A 16,833-nucleotide genomic window follows, 5' to 3' on the forward strand; every position below is an offset into this window, starting at 1 on the left:
AACATAAAAGAGAAATGTGAGCATCTGCTCCCAAACAAAAAAGTTCCCCCAACCCTGGGTCAATACCACACTGGCTGTATCTAGATGAGCGTGGCTGTGTGGTATGTGGTGATGCAGATGTGTGTGGTACCGCATACTGCATGTTCAGTTGTTTTCCAGGCTACAAGGGAGCAGTGCAGAGGGTTTTTTGACCTGTAGAGATCCAGGGATCAAAAAAACCTGCAGAAAAAAAAGCAGAGTGGCACACGTGACAGCAGCATGTGCCGCCCAAAGCCAGAGCCTGGCCGGCTGGAGCCACAATCCCCCGCTGGCCTGGCTCTGTGCAGCAGGATCATCTCTGGTACAGCCCTGGAAGACCCCCAGGCATGTAAGGCTGCTGGGGCCAGTCCAGTGCTGGCCCCAGACTCCTCTGTACCACCTGGGGTAGTTTGCTGCATGCCAGAGTGCACATGACAGATATTCCCTGGGGACAACTAGTGCTGACACAAGGTGCGCTGCCGCTAGTTGTCCTTGGGAACCAAACGCCCATGCATGCCTGGACACAGCCACTGTGGCAATGAGCTATAGCACTAGGCCCAAAGTATTTAACCCAGAGGGAAATTCAGATAGGGTTGGGGGGGGAGGGGAAGGTGGAGGCAGGGGAGAAGACCATGAGTGCTCGCCCCAGTCCTCAGGGCCGGGTCAAGACAGCTGCTGCAGAACCAGCACTGCAGCTGGGAACCACTTGGGGTGGAGTTGGGGGGTGGAGAGCTGTGGCAGCAACTACAAGAAGGGAAGTGCTGAAAGTGGCAGCAGGCAGGGAGAAGTGGCAGCGAGTGGGTGCAGGAAGCTCAGTGACAGCTGGGCGAGAGCACAGGGCCTATGCTGGTGCACTGGGGCCAGGGTCAGTTGGGGGCCCAGGGTGGGGCAGCAAGAGTGCAGGGCCTGGGTTGGGAGGTGCTCTGGAGCAAGGCCAGCTCCCCCCTCTCTCTGCTGGCACAGCCCAGCCCTTGCCCTGTGCTCTTGCTGCCCTGAGCTGGGCCCACCCAGTGCTGGCCCCAGGACACCAGCCAGACCACAGGACTCAGCAGGAGTTGGCCTGACCCCTGCAATTCTTGGCTGGCTCCGTGCAGTGCTAGCCAGGCCGGTCCAGCTCCTGCTGGATCCTGCAGTCTAGGCCATGCAGCTGGGACATGGTGTGCCAGAGTGGTGAGCTGGGGGGAGGGACAGAGAAGTGGCAGAAGGGCAGTGGTGGCAGATAGAGGGGGAAGTGTTTGCAAGTGGGACATGGGGCTGCGCTGGTGCCCTGGGGCCAGGAGCTCCAGGAGTGCAGAGCCTGGGCTTGGAGGAGCGCTGGCGGGGGCTCTGCATGTCATGAGGGTGCTGTGGGCAAACCCTCCTCCTCCACACATGCCAGAACCCTTCCCAGCCACCCTCGCTCCACACACTCACAGCCCCCCACAAACCCCATACTCACACATACCCCATATTCACACACACCCTCCCTCACACCCCATATACCCATAAACCTATACTCCCTCCACAATATGTAAAAGTAAGACTTCATTTTAAGCTATGATGCAACCACTTCTTTGTACACTACATAAATGCATGTAGATCAGGACAAATACATTTCTTGAAATGCAGTTAATGAATAATATAGTACGTTTGATTTTTAGAATATAATTTGGTATTTTTCTGGTTCCTAGACAGAAAAACTTTGCTGAAAGGAGTGCTTCGGGGGGGGGGCAAGAGGAGGGACTTCTGGTGGCAAAGGTCAGGGGTTAGTGGGTGTGACTTCTGGTCCCAACATGGCAACCAGGGGAGGCGGGGGCGCCTGTCAAGGAGCAGGGCTACTCTTGCAGCCCTTGACAACTTGTCAAAACTCGGTAAGCAGCCCTCCACCCAAAATAATAGCCTGTCCCTGGTCTAACATGTATCTTCATTCAGAGATAAAAGATGCATTAAGTTTTACACATCCCTAATTTAGAACCAATTTTGCAGAAAAAAAAATCAGTTTTATATGGCTAAAGTATTTCAGCTTTCAGCTGGGTTCCCAGTTACATTATTTAAACGAACTTTGCATATTGAATGGACTAGATAACCCTTTAAGGACCTTCCAACTCTATTTTTGTATGATCTTATTTTGCTCTGCAGATGCCAGAAGAACAGGCATTCTGTGTACTGGTGAATATCATGTATAACTATGGCTTGCGGGAGCTTTACAAAAATAATTTTGAAGATCTTCATTGCAAATTTTACCAGCTGGAGAAACTAATTCAGGTAAGTACAGGTCTCTAGTCCTACCATAAGCATAGGTGGTAAGTTGAAGAAAAGGAAATCTTTCCCTTCTGCAGACTGTAGAAAAGTTCAAGTCTCCCTTCAAAAGTGTGCTTGAACTAAATTTTTGGACCCAACAGGTCCAAAACTGGGGGGGAACTTAGGATTTTAATTCAGGCATTGTGGCTCAGGTCCTTTTCTGATTTATTTTGGCTTTCATATACTTGCTCTTGCTAGCCTTTTAGATCCCAAAGGAGAATATTTATGATTACTCAGTGTGCATGTCTAATAAAGATGATGAAGTCATCCTTAACACAGAAGTTTCACCAGAACGTGGTACCATACATTTATTCCTAATTTACATAGCTTGTATTAAGAGTGGCAAGGCTTTTTTGTGATATTTTTTATTAAATCAACTGTATAGTAAGGAGAGCTTTCAAGCATCAGATGCCCTTCCTCAGATACTTGGTTCTTGAAAGCTTGTCCAACAGCTCTGCCAACTGTACAGTTGGGCCAATAAAAAATTCCACAAAAGATCCTTGTCTTTCATACATTTTGTGGACAGTCGTGTTACAAGAAGACTCCAACACCTATTGCATTAAGAGATAAGACGCTATACAAATTCTGACTTTCCTGTAATTATGAAACATTTTATAGATGTAGTTATTTGATGTATATCTTGTTTCTCTCTCAGATTTAATGTTTTCATATTAAAAGCTATTTAACTCATAGTTCTAAATATAATCACCCTAACTAGAATTTCTTTACTGTCCGAGCCCCCAAGGTCTGGAACAGTCTGCCAGCAGAGGTGGTTCAAGCGCCTACATTGAACACCTTCAAGAGTAAATTGGATGCTTATCTTGCTGGGATCCTATGACCCCAGCTGACTTCCTGCCCTTTGGGCAGGGGGCTGGACTCGATGATCTCCCGAGGTCCCTTCCAGCCCTAATGTCTATGAAATATGAAATCTATAAAAAATTGTATTAGCAGTCCATTAAGTTTTGACTGTTGCTTTTGTTACAGTAGTAGAACTTGCTTGTTGAATTGGTTACCCAGAGTACAAATACAACTGTTCCTCATACTTTTCTGAGATTTAAAAAATCGTCTTGTGTCAGCAAACACTTTGCGATCTAATGCTCACTTTCCAAGTGTCAGTTTGTTTGTGTTTACAATATACCAACACATAATAGTTAAAGCATTTATGTGGTGTTACATAAATCCTCTTTAATTTTTAATTTGTTCTTTTAATATTAATACCTGACAGCTATGGTGACCTTTATGTAGTAAGTGTGGTTTAATGACAAATTTATATAATCAGCTAGTTGAATTGGTATTTCTTCCTATGTGGTGGTGTTTATAAGCTCCTAGCTGTGAAACTTGCCTTATCGAGTTGTAAATATGTATTGGAATTGTGTGTCTTGTCTTACACAGGTCCTACAGCTGAAGCATTTCTCATTCATTTCCTGCCCCAGAATCTGTTTTTCATCGTTTCCTCCCAAAAAACTTTATAGTTTAAGTGATTAATGGATTTCTTTAAAATATGAGATCCCCATACATGGTATACGTTGCACCACTATTCTGCTTTTTCACATTGAAGTTCATAAAATTTTTTCCTGTCATCCTCTGAAAATAACTGATTTGATTCCATGATAGAATCCATTATGGATATCACAGTAGAGAAATTCTCAAATTAACATGGGTGAATCAGTGGTCACTCTGAAGTCCATGTCAAAAGTCCCATTGACTTTAGTGGAACCAGGATTTCTCTCTTTTGTCAAACCTTCTGTAACCTACTACTTGTCAGCAATACATTTCTGAAGTCAGAAGATCATATGATATTTAAGGGTTTATTTTTTTCCTCACCCTAGGAACAACTACCTGATTTGTATAGCCGTTTCACAGACCTGAACCTGGAAGCTCATATGTATGCATCCCAGTGGTTTCTTACCCTCTTCACTGCCAAATTCCCACTCTGCATGGTCTTCCACATCATTGACTTACTACTTTGTGAGGTAATGACATCTGCCTGAATCAGAAGTAACTGTTTGGGCAAAATATGCTATATGTTCTTGTTTTGTTTTGTTGGAAGCTTTATTTTCAAATCTGTAAAACACATGGATGCTGGATAGCTTCAACACAGGATACTAAATGAGACATTTTATTTTTTAAATGGGTGTTCTGGACTGCTGGAAAGTTTTGTTGATTTTCTTCCAGTAAATAAATAAATGTTTTTCTTGCACAGTTCTTTTAGACATGTATTTTTAAAAACAGTTAGATCATACAGATTTAAGAACTCCGGCTTCTTGCCATTTGCTCAGTTATGATGATGCTGTAGAGCCCTATATTTCTCCACATGGGGACATCCAAAGGAATTGGATATATTACATATTGAGTCTGTCACCTCATTAAATGGGTAGTAGTAACAAATTACAAAACAGTGTTGATATATGGAGTTATATAGTATGACAGGTGGAAATAATCAGGGACTGCTTTTGCTAAATTCCAGGCAACAAAAAGTATGTCTACACTTAAGCTGGCTTGGATACTGGTGGTAGTGAATCTGTGGCAACATGATAGGAATATTAACTCAGCTTTTCAGGTAGCTCTTACAGACCCCACTGAGCCCCCATGGCTGTTCTTTAGCCTTGAGCCCCTGCCACTGCCTAAGCTAGCTAGTTTAAAACTAGTTCTGGTATGACTACACCATGTTCACAGGAGTGACTGCAGTATAGCTATGGTTTTTGGATAACCAGAACATTATACTACCTAACTACAGGGCTGCTTCTGGTGAGATACTTTGAGACAGCAAGGGAGCTGGTTACTTCATGTACTGCTGATTGAAAGTATTATATAGTTTTAAAGGTGCTTGCAAGGTTACATGGCAAAGGATGCAGATTTCCTGGGGCACCATTCATTTACAGAGAAATACAGTTTTCTTTGCCTTTAAAAAAACCCCAAAAAACGTCCACAGCAAGGATAGAAAGTATAATCAGATCAGCACATCATTAGGAAAGATAGGAAAGGCTTCTACTTACATAAAACCACCTATTTCCCTATTGATTTTTATAGTCTGGGATCTAGTTTTTTGCTTATTAAAAACAGCTTCATCTTTTTTTATATATTGGCTTGGGACAGACATTACACACAAACTGGTTTAAGTGATCAGAAACTGGTTTAAACCTGTAACAGAACAATGTTCAGTGCATATAAACCAGTTTGAAAATGGCTGAAACCAGTTTGAGATAAACCTGGTTGAATGTACTATCAGACTTAACTGATTTGGGTCAAACCAGTTTATGCAATGTCTGTCCCAGACAATCATCCTGGTTCAAGTTAAGCCAGACTCTACCAGCACCCTGGCATGCTCTCTTGGTGGGGCTCTCTGCTCCACAGCAGGGTTGGCTGCTCTCCTCTGCTTCCTGGCTGGAGCTCCAGCAGAGACTGCAGGTGTCTACCTGGCATCCTCCTATTCCTCTCCTCCCCTCACCACTCCCTGCTAAGCACGGATTTCCCCCTCCCCTCTGCCTTACAGAGACTCCTCTCAGCATTAGCTAGCAGACCACATGCTGCCTACGGTTCATGCTGTGTCCTTTTTAGAGCTGATCAACAGGTAGCTGGTTATGTCTCTCCTTGGCTGTTCCATTCCTTGGAAAAAGGTTTTTAAGAAGAGCTTGAACTAATTGTTTTCTGATGGGGTGTTAAATGCTGATAACAAAGCTGATAAATATTCTGTTATCAAGCAGTGGGGGGGAACCCCTTCCTAATCAGAGTGTCCTGCCAGGGCCTGGCCACCCCCTACCCCCTCAGCTCAGCACTATTGAAGGGAGGGGAGGGCTGCTTTAGTGCCCCCCTGGCTTTCTGGGATGCCTGTGGGATTACAAAATGGTTTAGCCTAGCCATGTTAGACTAACTTGCCAAGATTGAATCAATTCAAGCTCAGGGTTTTTGAATGTCTGTCCCTAGCCTTGAACAATATGAAACTTTTCTCACGTTTTGTGGGAAAAGAAGATGCATTGTATCTGGCAAACAGAAAATAGAAATTAGTATTTTTAGGCATGTTCAGGGCTGGATCCAAGGAAGGTGCAGTGTTGCAGTCTCACCCCCTTTGATTTCTGGTCGGTCCAAAGTTTAAAAACAGCTGATAGTAGCAGCAGTATTTCTATTCAGGCAGCAGTGGGGAGTCAATTGACTTCATGGCTCATTATAATCTACCTGATTCCTTCTAAACTTTTCATTCCACAGGTCTTAATGACCCTCTCTCCTTTTAATGGTCTTTAATGTTTCCACTATTTAAGATCGTCTTTGTTCTGCAGTTCTACTGTATGTTAGGCTGCTCCTGGTAATGTAGGACTTATTTCACAGCCCTCCAGTTTGCTTTTAACTGTAGCTAGAAACATTAACTCAGGTGTGGAAGTAATTTCAGTGAACTATTAGATGCACTGTCAAGACACTCTAGAAGGCTAGATTTTGTTTTATGAATCTGAAAAGATGTACATATCATTCTAGCAACTGCAGGAATAATGAAAAAAACATCTTTTGATAATTTTTGCCTTGTTGGTTGTGTTTTATACTTAATATATGATTTAGCAAATTAATGCATATCCTAATAAAGTTTTATTTGTTTTTGGTTCAGTTTTAAACTGAATAACATAGCCCTAAGCCCCTAGTTTATTAGTAAATCTTCTTGTTTATTTTTATCTGGAGAAAAATGGATGTTGTATTATATGTGATGATGCATCAAACCATTCACACCCCACTTTTTCAAAATCCTAGGTGTGCCTCTGGGCATGTTTATGGGTTCCTCACTATGAAAACTGCAGCAGTTTTGCTTGGGTAGTAGGAAGTTGTATGAAGGAGATTAGAAATAATTTTTCAATCTGTTGTAACAATAATTATTAGACCTTTGAGAAGTGGCTAGTACTCACTTTGGATTTGGCTGATTCGGGGGACACTGATTCAATTCACTGTCCCAAATAGATTCAGCTGAATCTGATTCAGAGATTCGACTACCACCAAATAGGCCAAATCTCTGAATTAGACAGGCCCCATCCCCCACCTGCTTTCCCAGCCCCATCAGTGACTGCCTGCCTGGCCCCAGCCTCCTGGCTCTTAAAAAAAAGAAAAAAGCACAGCACTCACAGGGTGGGTGTGTGGGGATGATCCCTGCTGCTCCATGCTGCATGGAAGACTCTGCCACAAACTCCCCGACTGCTCTCCCAGCCACCGCCATGGCTGCCCTGCCTGCTGCAGCTCCCAGTTTTTAAAAAAAAGCCCCACTCACCAGGTACTGCCAGGTGTGGGGTGTGATCCCAGCTGCCTGCCACTGCTCTACCTGGTAGCAGCTAGTAAGTGTGGGATTTTTTTTTTTTTTTTTTTTTTTTTTTTTTAGAGAGCCAGTAGCTGGGGCCGGGTGGGGCAGCCCTGGGAAGAGCTGGGAGAGTGCGTGGGGTTTAGGGGACACTCAGGGACGCTAGGGGAGCAGGCAGGGGATGGGGCCTGGTGGCAGTCTCCCCATGGTCCCCTCCCCTGTCCTTTGTGCCCCATCCCTCCCTCTGTTCAACAGCATGGAGTCCAGGTCCAGCCCAAATCTCCAAAGCTTTCCAAATCTTTTCTGAATTGATTCAGAGAGCTTTGCATCGATTCACACCTTTTTATTGGTCTTTTGATTCAATTCAGATTTGGCGATTCGGCTGCCAAATCGGGCTGAATCTCCTGTGAATCAAATCAGCACCCAAAGCTTCACACAGCCCTAATAATTATACCTTTACCAAACACTTTTTGTTTTTATGTATTTTTGTTAGTTATACAAGTATTGAAGTGCAGAATTCAAGTCATCTTATTTTGCATTCTGGTACTATGTGTATGACAAGGAACATGCTTTTTAACTAGATGGCTGTAACTTGCAGTCTTCTCAGGAATGTCTATTTTAATTAACATGTTACTATATCACAGTGCAGTTGAAGCAGGATATCAGACTGCTGGGACTAGATGATTTTATTCTATTTCAGTCTGCCATTGAGTTGCTGTTAGACTTTAGGTAAATCATAACACTTCTGTATTTCTGTTTGCCTACATCCAGCACAGGGATGGTTGCATAGTATTTGGTTTAACAAAACAACTTTGCAGTTCACAAATGAAATATATTTTATGGGTGTGAAGTGGTGGCTTCAATTTCATTGTCATTTATTTTTAGTGTGAAGCATTTTTCTTTTGAATTTTCAGATAGTTGAGCTATAAGTCATTGATATAGTTTTATACTGTAGGAAACTGACTTTCTTAAAAATATAACTTCTCATGTATGTTGTTTGTTTCTCAAAAAGCGTCAGGTCGATATCTGCACACACAGAAATTGTTGAGAAGGGTGATCTTATTTATTTTTTTAGCATTGCAAAAAAAAAATACATTTTAGTTTGGATCTAAAACACTCAGTCATTTTTTTTTAAATATTTCTTAATTGGTTTAATAAAACCAAGAAGACAAAATTAATTCCACACATTTTAGTTGCTCTTTCTTGTCCTGTTCTTTGCAGAGTAAATGAAACAGTAGCTTAGTTCACTTGTTTTACCATTTTGGAATTAAGTTAGTAAGTTTATTTTCAGAACAAAATTATGAGTGAGAATTTGATCAGTCCCTGTCACACCAGGATATGCCTGTTCTGTTCTTGATGAGAAAATTCATGTCTATTCACTCCAGCCTGTTCAATACTAAACATTCAGGAAATGGTGTACAAACAAGAATCTACAGCTTTTCACTGCAGTGATTGCAAGGCTGAAAGTGTAGCTACACTTTACAAGTAGTCAACCTTTTTATTATATTAACCCTCATAATAAAATATAAATGCTGAAGGAATTTTTTTATGCCAATTAAAACATGTAAAAATATGAAAAATCTCTAAGAATCATTTAAACGTGTATGTCATTTCTGGTAATCTCTGCGTAGTATCATTTGATGAAAAGATTAAATATATATCTTTCTTTTTAGGAACACAAATAAGGTTGTAGAAAAAAAATTAGAATCTACATGAGAATTTTTTTCTCAGCATTTGAGAAGGAAAAATCCAGCTGAAAGAGCCTAATTAATGGTAGCTTAAAACTTAATTAAAATGGCAAAGAAACAGAATGCAAGTAAAAAGCTATATGTAGGTATCTCAGGAACTAAAGGGGTCTTATGTTGATAAATAAACACAAACCAAATAATAATACAGACCAGCCGGAATGTCACTCCAGTTTCCAGGAATAATTTGGTCTGAAAATACCTGAGATTTTGAGTGTCTAAGAGAAGTTAAGGATCAAAACTAGGGTTGACCTGTAGTTAAATTAAAAATCTAGTTAGCCCTCAACAGGAAAGAACATGTGAGGCTTGATAGGAGAGGAGACAAACAGATGTCTAATGGGGACTGCAGTCATGCTATAGAATTCTCTCTCTAACTATCCTCCAAAAAAGAACAGTGCAACAATTAAATACGTATTTTTTGTCTGCATTAAATAGCACTTTGTTTTATCTCTCAGAATACAGCACGTCTGTAATTCCAGCAACTAGAAGAAGAAAAAAAGGTGTTGTAGTTAGAGGTGGAAAATATCATTCTAAAAAAAACCCATTTGAAGTGAGCCGCATTGTGGTTTTTTATGGGTTTCCAGCCTTCTCATTAACTTGTCTTTGTCATAAATACAGATGAATTTTGAATAGCCCTTAACTTCCTTCCTGACTGTGCTGTCCCCATTTCCCTATCCTGCCTGTAGCTGACAAAATGTTTACATCCTAAGCAACTCATTTATGTAAGAAAAATGTTTGAAAAGCAAGAACGGGAAACATTGCTGAATAGATGGTCCAAGGTAGTCGTTCTCAATGATATTCCGTCTTCCCCTTGAAAATGATTCAGATTGTAGTACTAATGAATTAACACTTTCTGCTAGATGGGGACTCTTTAGCCTGGGGTATGTTATTCCAGTTCTTATCCGTGCTTGGAGAGAAAAAAATATTGATCACTGAATAAGTTTATTTTAAATTCTCACTCCAGGAAGAGAGATTATCCCCTAGAGACTTCAGCATCTTGTAACTAGCAAATATGTTTGTTTCCCCTAAATATGTCATAGGAAAGGAATCCAACCAACTAAATATGTGGAGAGTATCAACATTTAGGGAAAAACAGCAGGAAAAAGAAAACTAAATTGATACAGTAGTGATATAAGAGTGAATGGCTATTCAGGAGGTTTTTATAGCATTATCGTGGTGTGCTTTCTTTTCTAGCAGAGGTCTTTAAATAATTTCTTATAAGCCTGCTTAATGGGGATGACAGTTTCATTGTTAAAATTCATGTTGGTCTGGATTTTACTGTGCAAGGTTACAGTGAATGATGGGAGAATCTCATAGTTATGTATTCAGAAGCTCATCTATGTATGTGTGTATGTGTGTGTGTATGTATTTGTTTAAATAATATGGTCACAAAGAAGACAACTGGGTGGGAAGGCATAAAAATGCAGAGGCGCAGATGTATAAATATAGTTGTATCTATATAGCTGCGCCTATAAAGCTTTATCATTATCTCTGTCTGTATATATACTCTTCACCTTTCTCCAGGCTGTTGAGATGTGATGATGCATCAAAGTGTTCCATATTTCTCTGGACTAATGCCTTATAAGAATTCTTCAATAATAGTAGTACAGGGTCCATCACATGCCCCTTTCTGGAAAAGGTAAAGCTTTTACATCAAAGAGCTTCTTAAGCAGAGAGGCTGATGATTAGAAAGAGTTTGGGCCTCGGTCAGGAGTTTCTGTGTCATAAGTGTTGCTTTATAAATTTAGATTTTAATGATAAAGACAGACAGAGAAAGAGAATTTTATATGCTAGGTTCTCTGCTAATTGTACAGCCACATAATAATGACAGTGTAGCAACATTTAAAAAACTTAGCCAATTAGTAACTTTAAGCAATTAGATATTACAACAAACTAATTCCAACCAAGAACAGGTTATATCACATATAAGAACAATAAACACCCTTAATCTTCTCCACAAATCCTGTCAAATAAATGATTTTTGTCATATGCCCAGAAAGTTAAAATTTGGGTTGTTTTGGACCAAAGTGCATCTGGTATATGTATATGTAAGGTGAAGATCTGGAAATTAAAACAGTTAGGTGAAACCAGGGACAGGAGAGTGGTGTGTCCCATAATTAAACAGGTTCCTCCTATCTAATTTTTTTTAACATAACAACCTTCTTAAGTGGCTTGTTTTCTGGGTAGTTCTCCCTCTATCCTTAGGTGAGATGAGTTTTGGGGTAGTGCAGTTTCTATACAATATCCAAATTGCTGTTTTTTCTTGGTCAGTGGAGATAGCCCAGTTATTCATGTTCTTCTTACAAAACCCCAGAGACGTGGCAGTAGGAGGGCTCTTTTGGAAACACACTTGATTATTTATTTTAAGATAGAAAACCTAATGTACACTTTCTCTAACAGGTCTTAAGCTGTTGGTGATGCTTGGTCAAATCATCTCACAACAGATTATGAATATTTTGAAAATCTCTCCACAAGGTTTTCAGCAAAACAAACTGGCTATTTTACACTGGTCTGTCATCCTTGTTCTCCCTTAAGGTCCTAAGAAAGTACGTTTGGGTGCTTCCCATCCCATAATCAGGCATTACCTTCTTTTAGGGGTGACCTGTGGTGACTTGGTGGCAGCCTATAAGTATATAAGGGGTGTACATCAGGATCTGGGGGAATGTGTGTTCACCAGAGCATCCCAAGGGATGACAAGGACCAATGGTCACAAACTCCTCCAAGACCGTTTCAGGCTGGACATAAGGAAAAACTTCTTTACTGTCCAAGCCCCCAAGGCCTAGAATAGACTCCCTCCAGAGGTGCTGCAAGCACCTACTCTGGACTCTTAAGAAATGTTTGTATGCTTATTTTGCTGGGATCCTTTGAACCCAGCTGACTTCCTGGCTCTGGGGAGGGGGGCTGGACTCAATGCTATTCCGAGATCCCTTCCAGCCCTAATGTCTATGAAATCTATGCAATTTATACGGGCAATTGAAATATGGGAGAAATACGACCACAAGGTTCCCAATTTGAATCTTGAAGACAGCCAAATGGCTACTAATTGGAAAGCCTATTTAAAGCTATTCAGTTGTTAAAAACCATTCAGTGGTATCCATGAAAGAATCATACATGTTCAAAGTGGTTGCATGTGGGCGCATTTCATTCCATATCATAGATTTATCTAAAGATAGCTTTCCAGTTATGAAGCATTTCTGATGTATAGGTATCAGTTACTTCACTTTGGTTTCCTATCTTGATGCTAGAATTTTAGCATACATTTTAATATCTACATTTGGAAGAGAAGTCTGTCAGCAGGATCAGAACTATCTTTGAGTTTGCATATTTTGTGTGTCATTTTAATGGCACTCCATTGCTTGGTTTATGAGAGACTGCTCTTTTCTGCCATCGTCTCCTGGCCTTATTTTGCCAAACTGTAAACCATTTAAAATCCTTGCCCAGGAAGATCAGTTCATTTCTGCACATTATGTTCTCTTTAGGTAGGCCTGGTACTTTTTCATTTTGAAATAATACTGTATATGCTGTGTAAGTAATAACTTACTTATTGTGACATACATAAATTGTTACAGAAATCTTCAAAATATTTACTAGATCATGGATTTCTCAACTTATTCTTTCTGGTTTAATTTGACATTGTATGAGTGATCTTTCTAGGTATTTCTTTCTGTTGCAATCTACATGAGACGTATACTGCGGAATTGACTAACTGCAGTAAATGTCTTGGCATCTACACATGCAGGGATATTAGGCTGGAGTGAACTAATAAACTCTGCATCAGGGGTATTTACAAGGACTATACTGCTGCGGAGGTGTTTTTTTACTCTGTAGCACCGCATGTGTAGATGCTGACACAGCTGGCTGGCGCACAAGGGTGCTTCAGTGCAGGAGCTGCCTGTTTGTTGGCCAGCCTTTCCACAGCACATTGAGCCAGATCAGAGCAGCCCTGAGCTGGCAGGCTCCCCTCTCCCCCCCCTGACTCTTGCCAGCAAGGACTGCTCCAACCTGGCTCAGTCTGCTGCGGTTCCAGGTGCATGTGTAAACATGGCGCTCAGGAGCAATACACTCTGGTGTGATATGCTCCGGATTGTACTGCTCTGCATTAACTGCATTTGTAGATGCGCCCCTAGAGTACTTTCCATTTACATGATAAAAAAGTCTTGGTCAAGTATGGTATGCGTAATACATTTTTAGATAATTATCAGATCTCAGCTAGTTGGCATTTTACTTTATTTTACATAAATACTCATTTTAAAAAGCTGCAAATGTTTACACAATTCTAATTAGTATTTATCAGAGAGCAAAACAGCTGACAGCTAAATTATAAGCATGTTATAATCTTTCACAAAATTTTCAGCTACAAGAAAATGTTCAAGGCAAAGAGTCTTGCTACATGCAGTATTGTCAAGAGCTGTTAAAAGCCAAGAAATTCAAAGTTAATACTATGTTTAATTGTTAGTTGCATTTAGTTTTTTGAAAAACAGGATGTTAAAGTGCATGTGGGTTAAGATTTTTTTCCTTCACTATCTGCTGAGGGTTGGTACATATTTGTTAGTGTCGGAAGCAACACAAAGATAGGTGTGACAGAAATGAACAGTCTGGAAATTGCACTGCCACTTTGAGATCAACATTTCTGATTACCAGGCCTGCATGACTAAAAGGTTTTGGAAATTTAGCCTGCTACGTGTAAATTATGTGTTTTAATTGTTATAATTAGCTATAGTATTTAGAGATAGAGAAATTCAAATAAGAGAGAGGTAAAGATAACTTTCCCAAGATAATCTGGTAATGTAGTGGCAGAACTGGAAATAGAACCTAGTTCTCATGTCTCTTTCTATTGTATTATATCATTCTCTTTTATTAAATGGTCAGTTCAGAACTTGTGTAAAGTAACTCTTGTAAGTAACCTTGAAAGGTTATATACAGTAGCAGAGGCTGATGAAATTTGGTTGTAAACAAATTTTTAGAAAATGATATTTGAAGATTAGGGGTGGGCAATGTATTCAGAGGGTTAAAGTGTAGGGCTCTATTGTATATATGTGGTGCTACGAAGGGTACTATGTTGTATAATGAAATAGTTAAAATTTCATAGGGATTGTAACACAAGATTTGATTTTCTCACTGTTCATGTTGCTGAGAATCAGTGTGCTGGAAAACACTAAGCAGTATGGCATAACTCAGAAGTAAGATCAGTTGTCTCTGCTTATTAGTTCTGAATAGTACTAGAAATCATGTAAGTCTGTTATTTTTTACTTATTATTGTCAGACTCTGATATGATTCCATCAACAAAGCCAAGTTGAAAAAGAACAGATTAATATTTTAACTTGTTTTACTTCCTCAGGAATTGGGTCTGGAACAACACCATTTCCTCTATAAATCTACAGTGAGCTGAGATGTGAATTTAAAAAAATAGTATGCAGTATATTTTATCTTACCAACATTACTAAGACAAAAAAAGCTGGAACATTTCATCGTTAGCTTTCTTGTCCATCAAATTTGTATATGCCTCTATCAGCATTTCAATTGTGCGTGTTTTAATAAAGCTTATTAAATGATAGACAGGATTCTCTAAAAATAAAACCTATTTTTAGAAGTGTAATTGTGAAGACTTATAAATTCAATTTAGATCCTAACTTGGTTTCATTCCATGCTGAAACTCTGCACTATTTCACCAGTATTTATAAAACCAAAAACCAGAGAGTCTGTTTTGCTTACAAGACTAAATGGTATGAGTTAGAGTCCCTGTTTTATTCACTCTTGCAAGCTGAAAACAGCTGTAGAAGGGGTTATAGAAATTCAGGCTTTAGGCTAAATACTCTTGCCACCTTCTCTCCATAGCCCAACTTTCTACATTTCTCAAGATCCAGTTTTCCTTTAAGTTGTGTATTAGCAACTGTCATTTCATCCAGTGATGTCTGAATGCGATTTTCTTCTGAGTCCATTATGACTAGTCCTTAATTGATCTAAGAAACCATTTTAGGCCAGGTAGATAGATTATTTCTGTAGCACTCAGGCTTAGGTGCAAAGGTTAGGACTTGAACTTTCGCATCCAGATTCACTAGATCGACTATTTGTTGATTTGAAGAAAAAGTGTAAATAAATTAGTTACTTTATTTTCAAAAGCAGTGAAATGAGTTTCAGGTCTTGTTTCATTTGCTGGTAGACAGGGTTTCATATCACAACCTCTTATAATAACAGACTCACAAATCAGGAAAAATATTGAATAGGCATCATACATATAATGCAGATGAATAGATGGCTTCTATCTGAAAGCTTTGTCCATGCCAAAGCATCTTCAGTGTTAAAAATTCATTGATGATTACAGGTTCCATTAAAGTTACTACTGATGTGTAGTAATATTTTGGAAAAAACGAAGTTATCCTGAATATATCTGGTGTATAGAAAGGTATGTATCTATGTGTTCATATATGGTTAAATAAATATGAGGCAGCAACAAATAAGTAGATATATTGGAATATCAGTTAATAAGAGGGTACCAGACACGGTGGTGATGCATGCCATATAATTGCATTTTAATGTAGTACATTTTGAAAGTAAAACGTTATAGGTGAAAAATATTTGCTAGCATGATTGACATCCTTCACATTGCTGTGTCCTTCTTTCTGCAACTGAAAGCTGAGTTAAGACAGCAAAGTTAACTAAAGTTTTCTGGCTTGATTGTCTTGTTTTATGGGTTTAGGTAAGACATTTAAGTGTAGCTTAAATGTCATTCTGTTGAATTTATTTTGAGATTACATCCATATTTTGCTGAGGACAGAACAGAAATGAAAACAAAAAAACAATCAGTTTGGTCTTTTATTTGTACATGTTGCATGGCTGAGTGAATCCTTAAAATGTAATTTGAAATCATAGGTTCATAGTTTCTAGGGTCGGAAGGAACCTGAGTAGATAATCTAGTCTGACCCCCTGCCATGGCAGGAAAGAGTACTGGGGTCAAACGACCCCAGCAAGGTGTACATCTAACCTCCTCTTAAACACCCCTAGGGTAGGAGCCTGCACCACTTCTCTTGTAAGTTGGTTCCAGATCCTAGCCGCCCTGATCGTGAAGTAGCGCCTCCTGATATCTAGCCTAAACCTGCCCTCTGCCAGCTTGTCACCGTTATTCTTAGTCACTCCTGGCAGTGCTCGGGGGAACAGGGACTTCCCCAATGCCTGCTGATCCCCCCTGACTAGTTTGTAACAGACCACTAGATCCCCCCTCAGCCTTCTCTTGTGGAGGCTGAACAGGTTCAGGTCCCGTAGCTTCTCCTCATAGGGCCTGCCCTGCTGTCCCCTGATCATGCGAGTGGCCCTCCTCTGGACCCTCTCCATGCTGTCCACATCCCTCTTGAAATGCGGTGCCCAGAACTGGACGCAGTACTCCAGCTGCGACCTGACCAGTGCCGCATAGATGGGGAGGATCACCTCCTTGGACCTGCTTGAGATGCATCTGTGGCTGCATGATAAGGTGTGGTTGGCCTTCCTGACTGCATCCTCACACTGCCGACCCATCCACCACCACT

The 16,833-nt window shown here is 40.3% G+C and overlaps 1 protein-coding gene across 2 annotated transcripts in view; it reads left to right on the top strand.

Annotated features, from left to right (window-relative positions):
• The window catches only part of RABGAP1L (RAB GTPase activating protein 1 like), a 480,584-nt gene that overhangs the window by 310,424 nt on the left and 153,327 nt on the right, over positions 1-16,833 (top strand). For both annotated transcript variants that reach the window (XM_090046904.1, XM_090046905.1), the window contains exons 16-17: positions 2,137-2,262; positions 4,128-4,271. In XM_090046904.1, the coding sequence (XP_089903030.1) occupies positions 2,137-2,262; positions 4,128-4,271 (270 nt within the window). The remainder of the gene's footprint in view (positions 1-2,136; positions 2,263-4,127; positions 4,272-16,833) is intronic.

The sequence above is a fragment of the Crocodylus siamensis genome, chromosome 5, assembly GCF_052110815.1.
Source record: "Crocodylus siamensis isolate JL-2025a chromosome 5, ASM5211081v1, whole genome shotgun sequence".
In the NCBI taxonomy this organism is placed as follows: domain Eukaryota; kingdom Metazoa; phylum Chordata; order Crocodylia; family Crocodylidae; genus Crocodylus; species Crocodylus siamensis.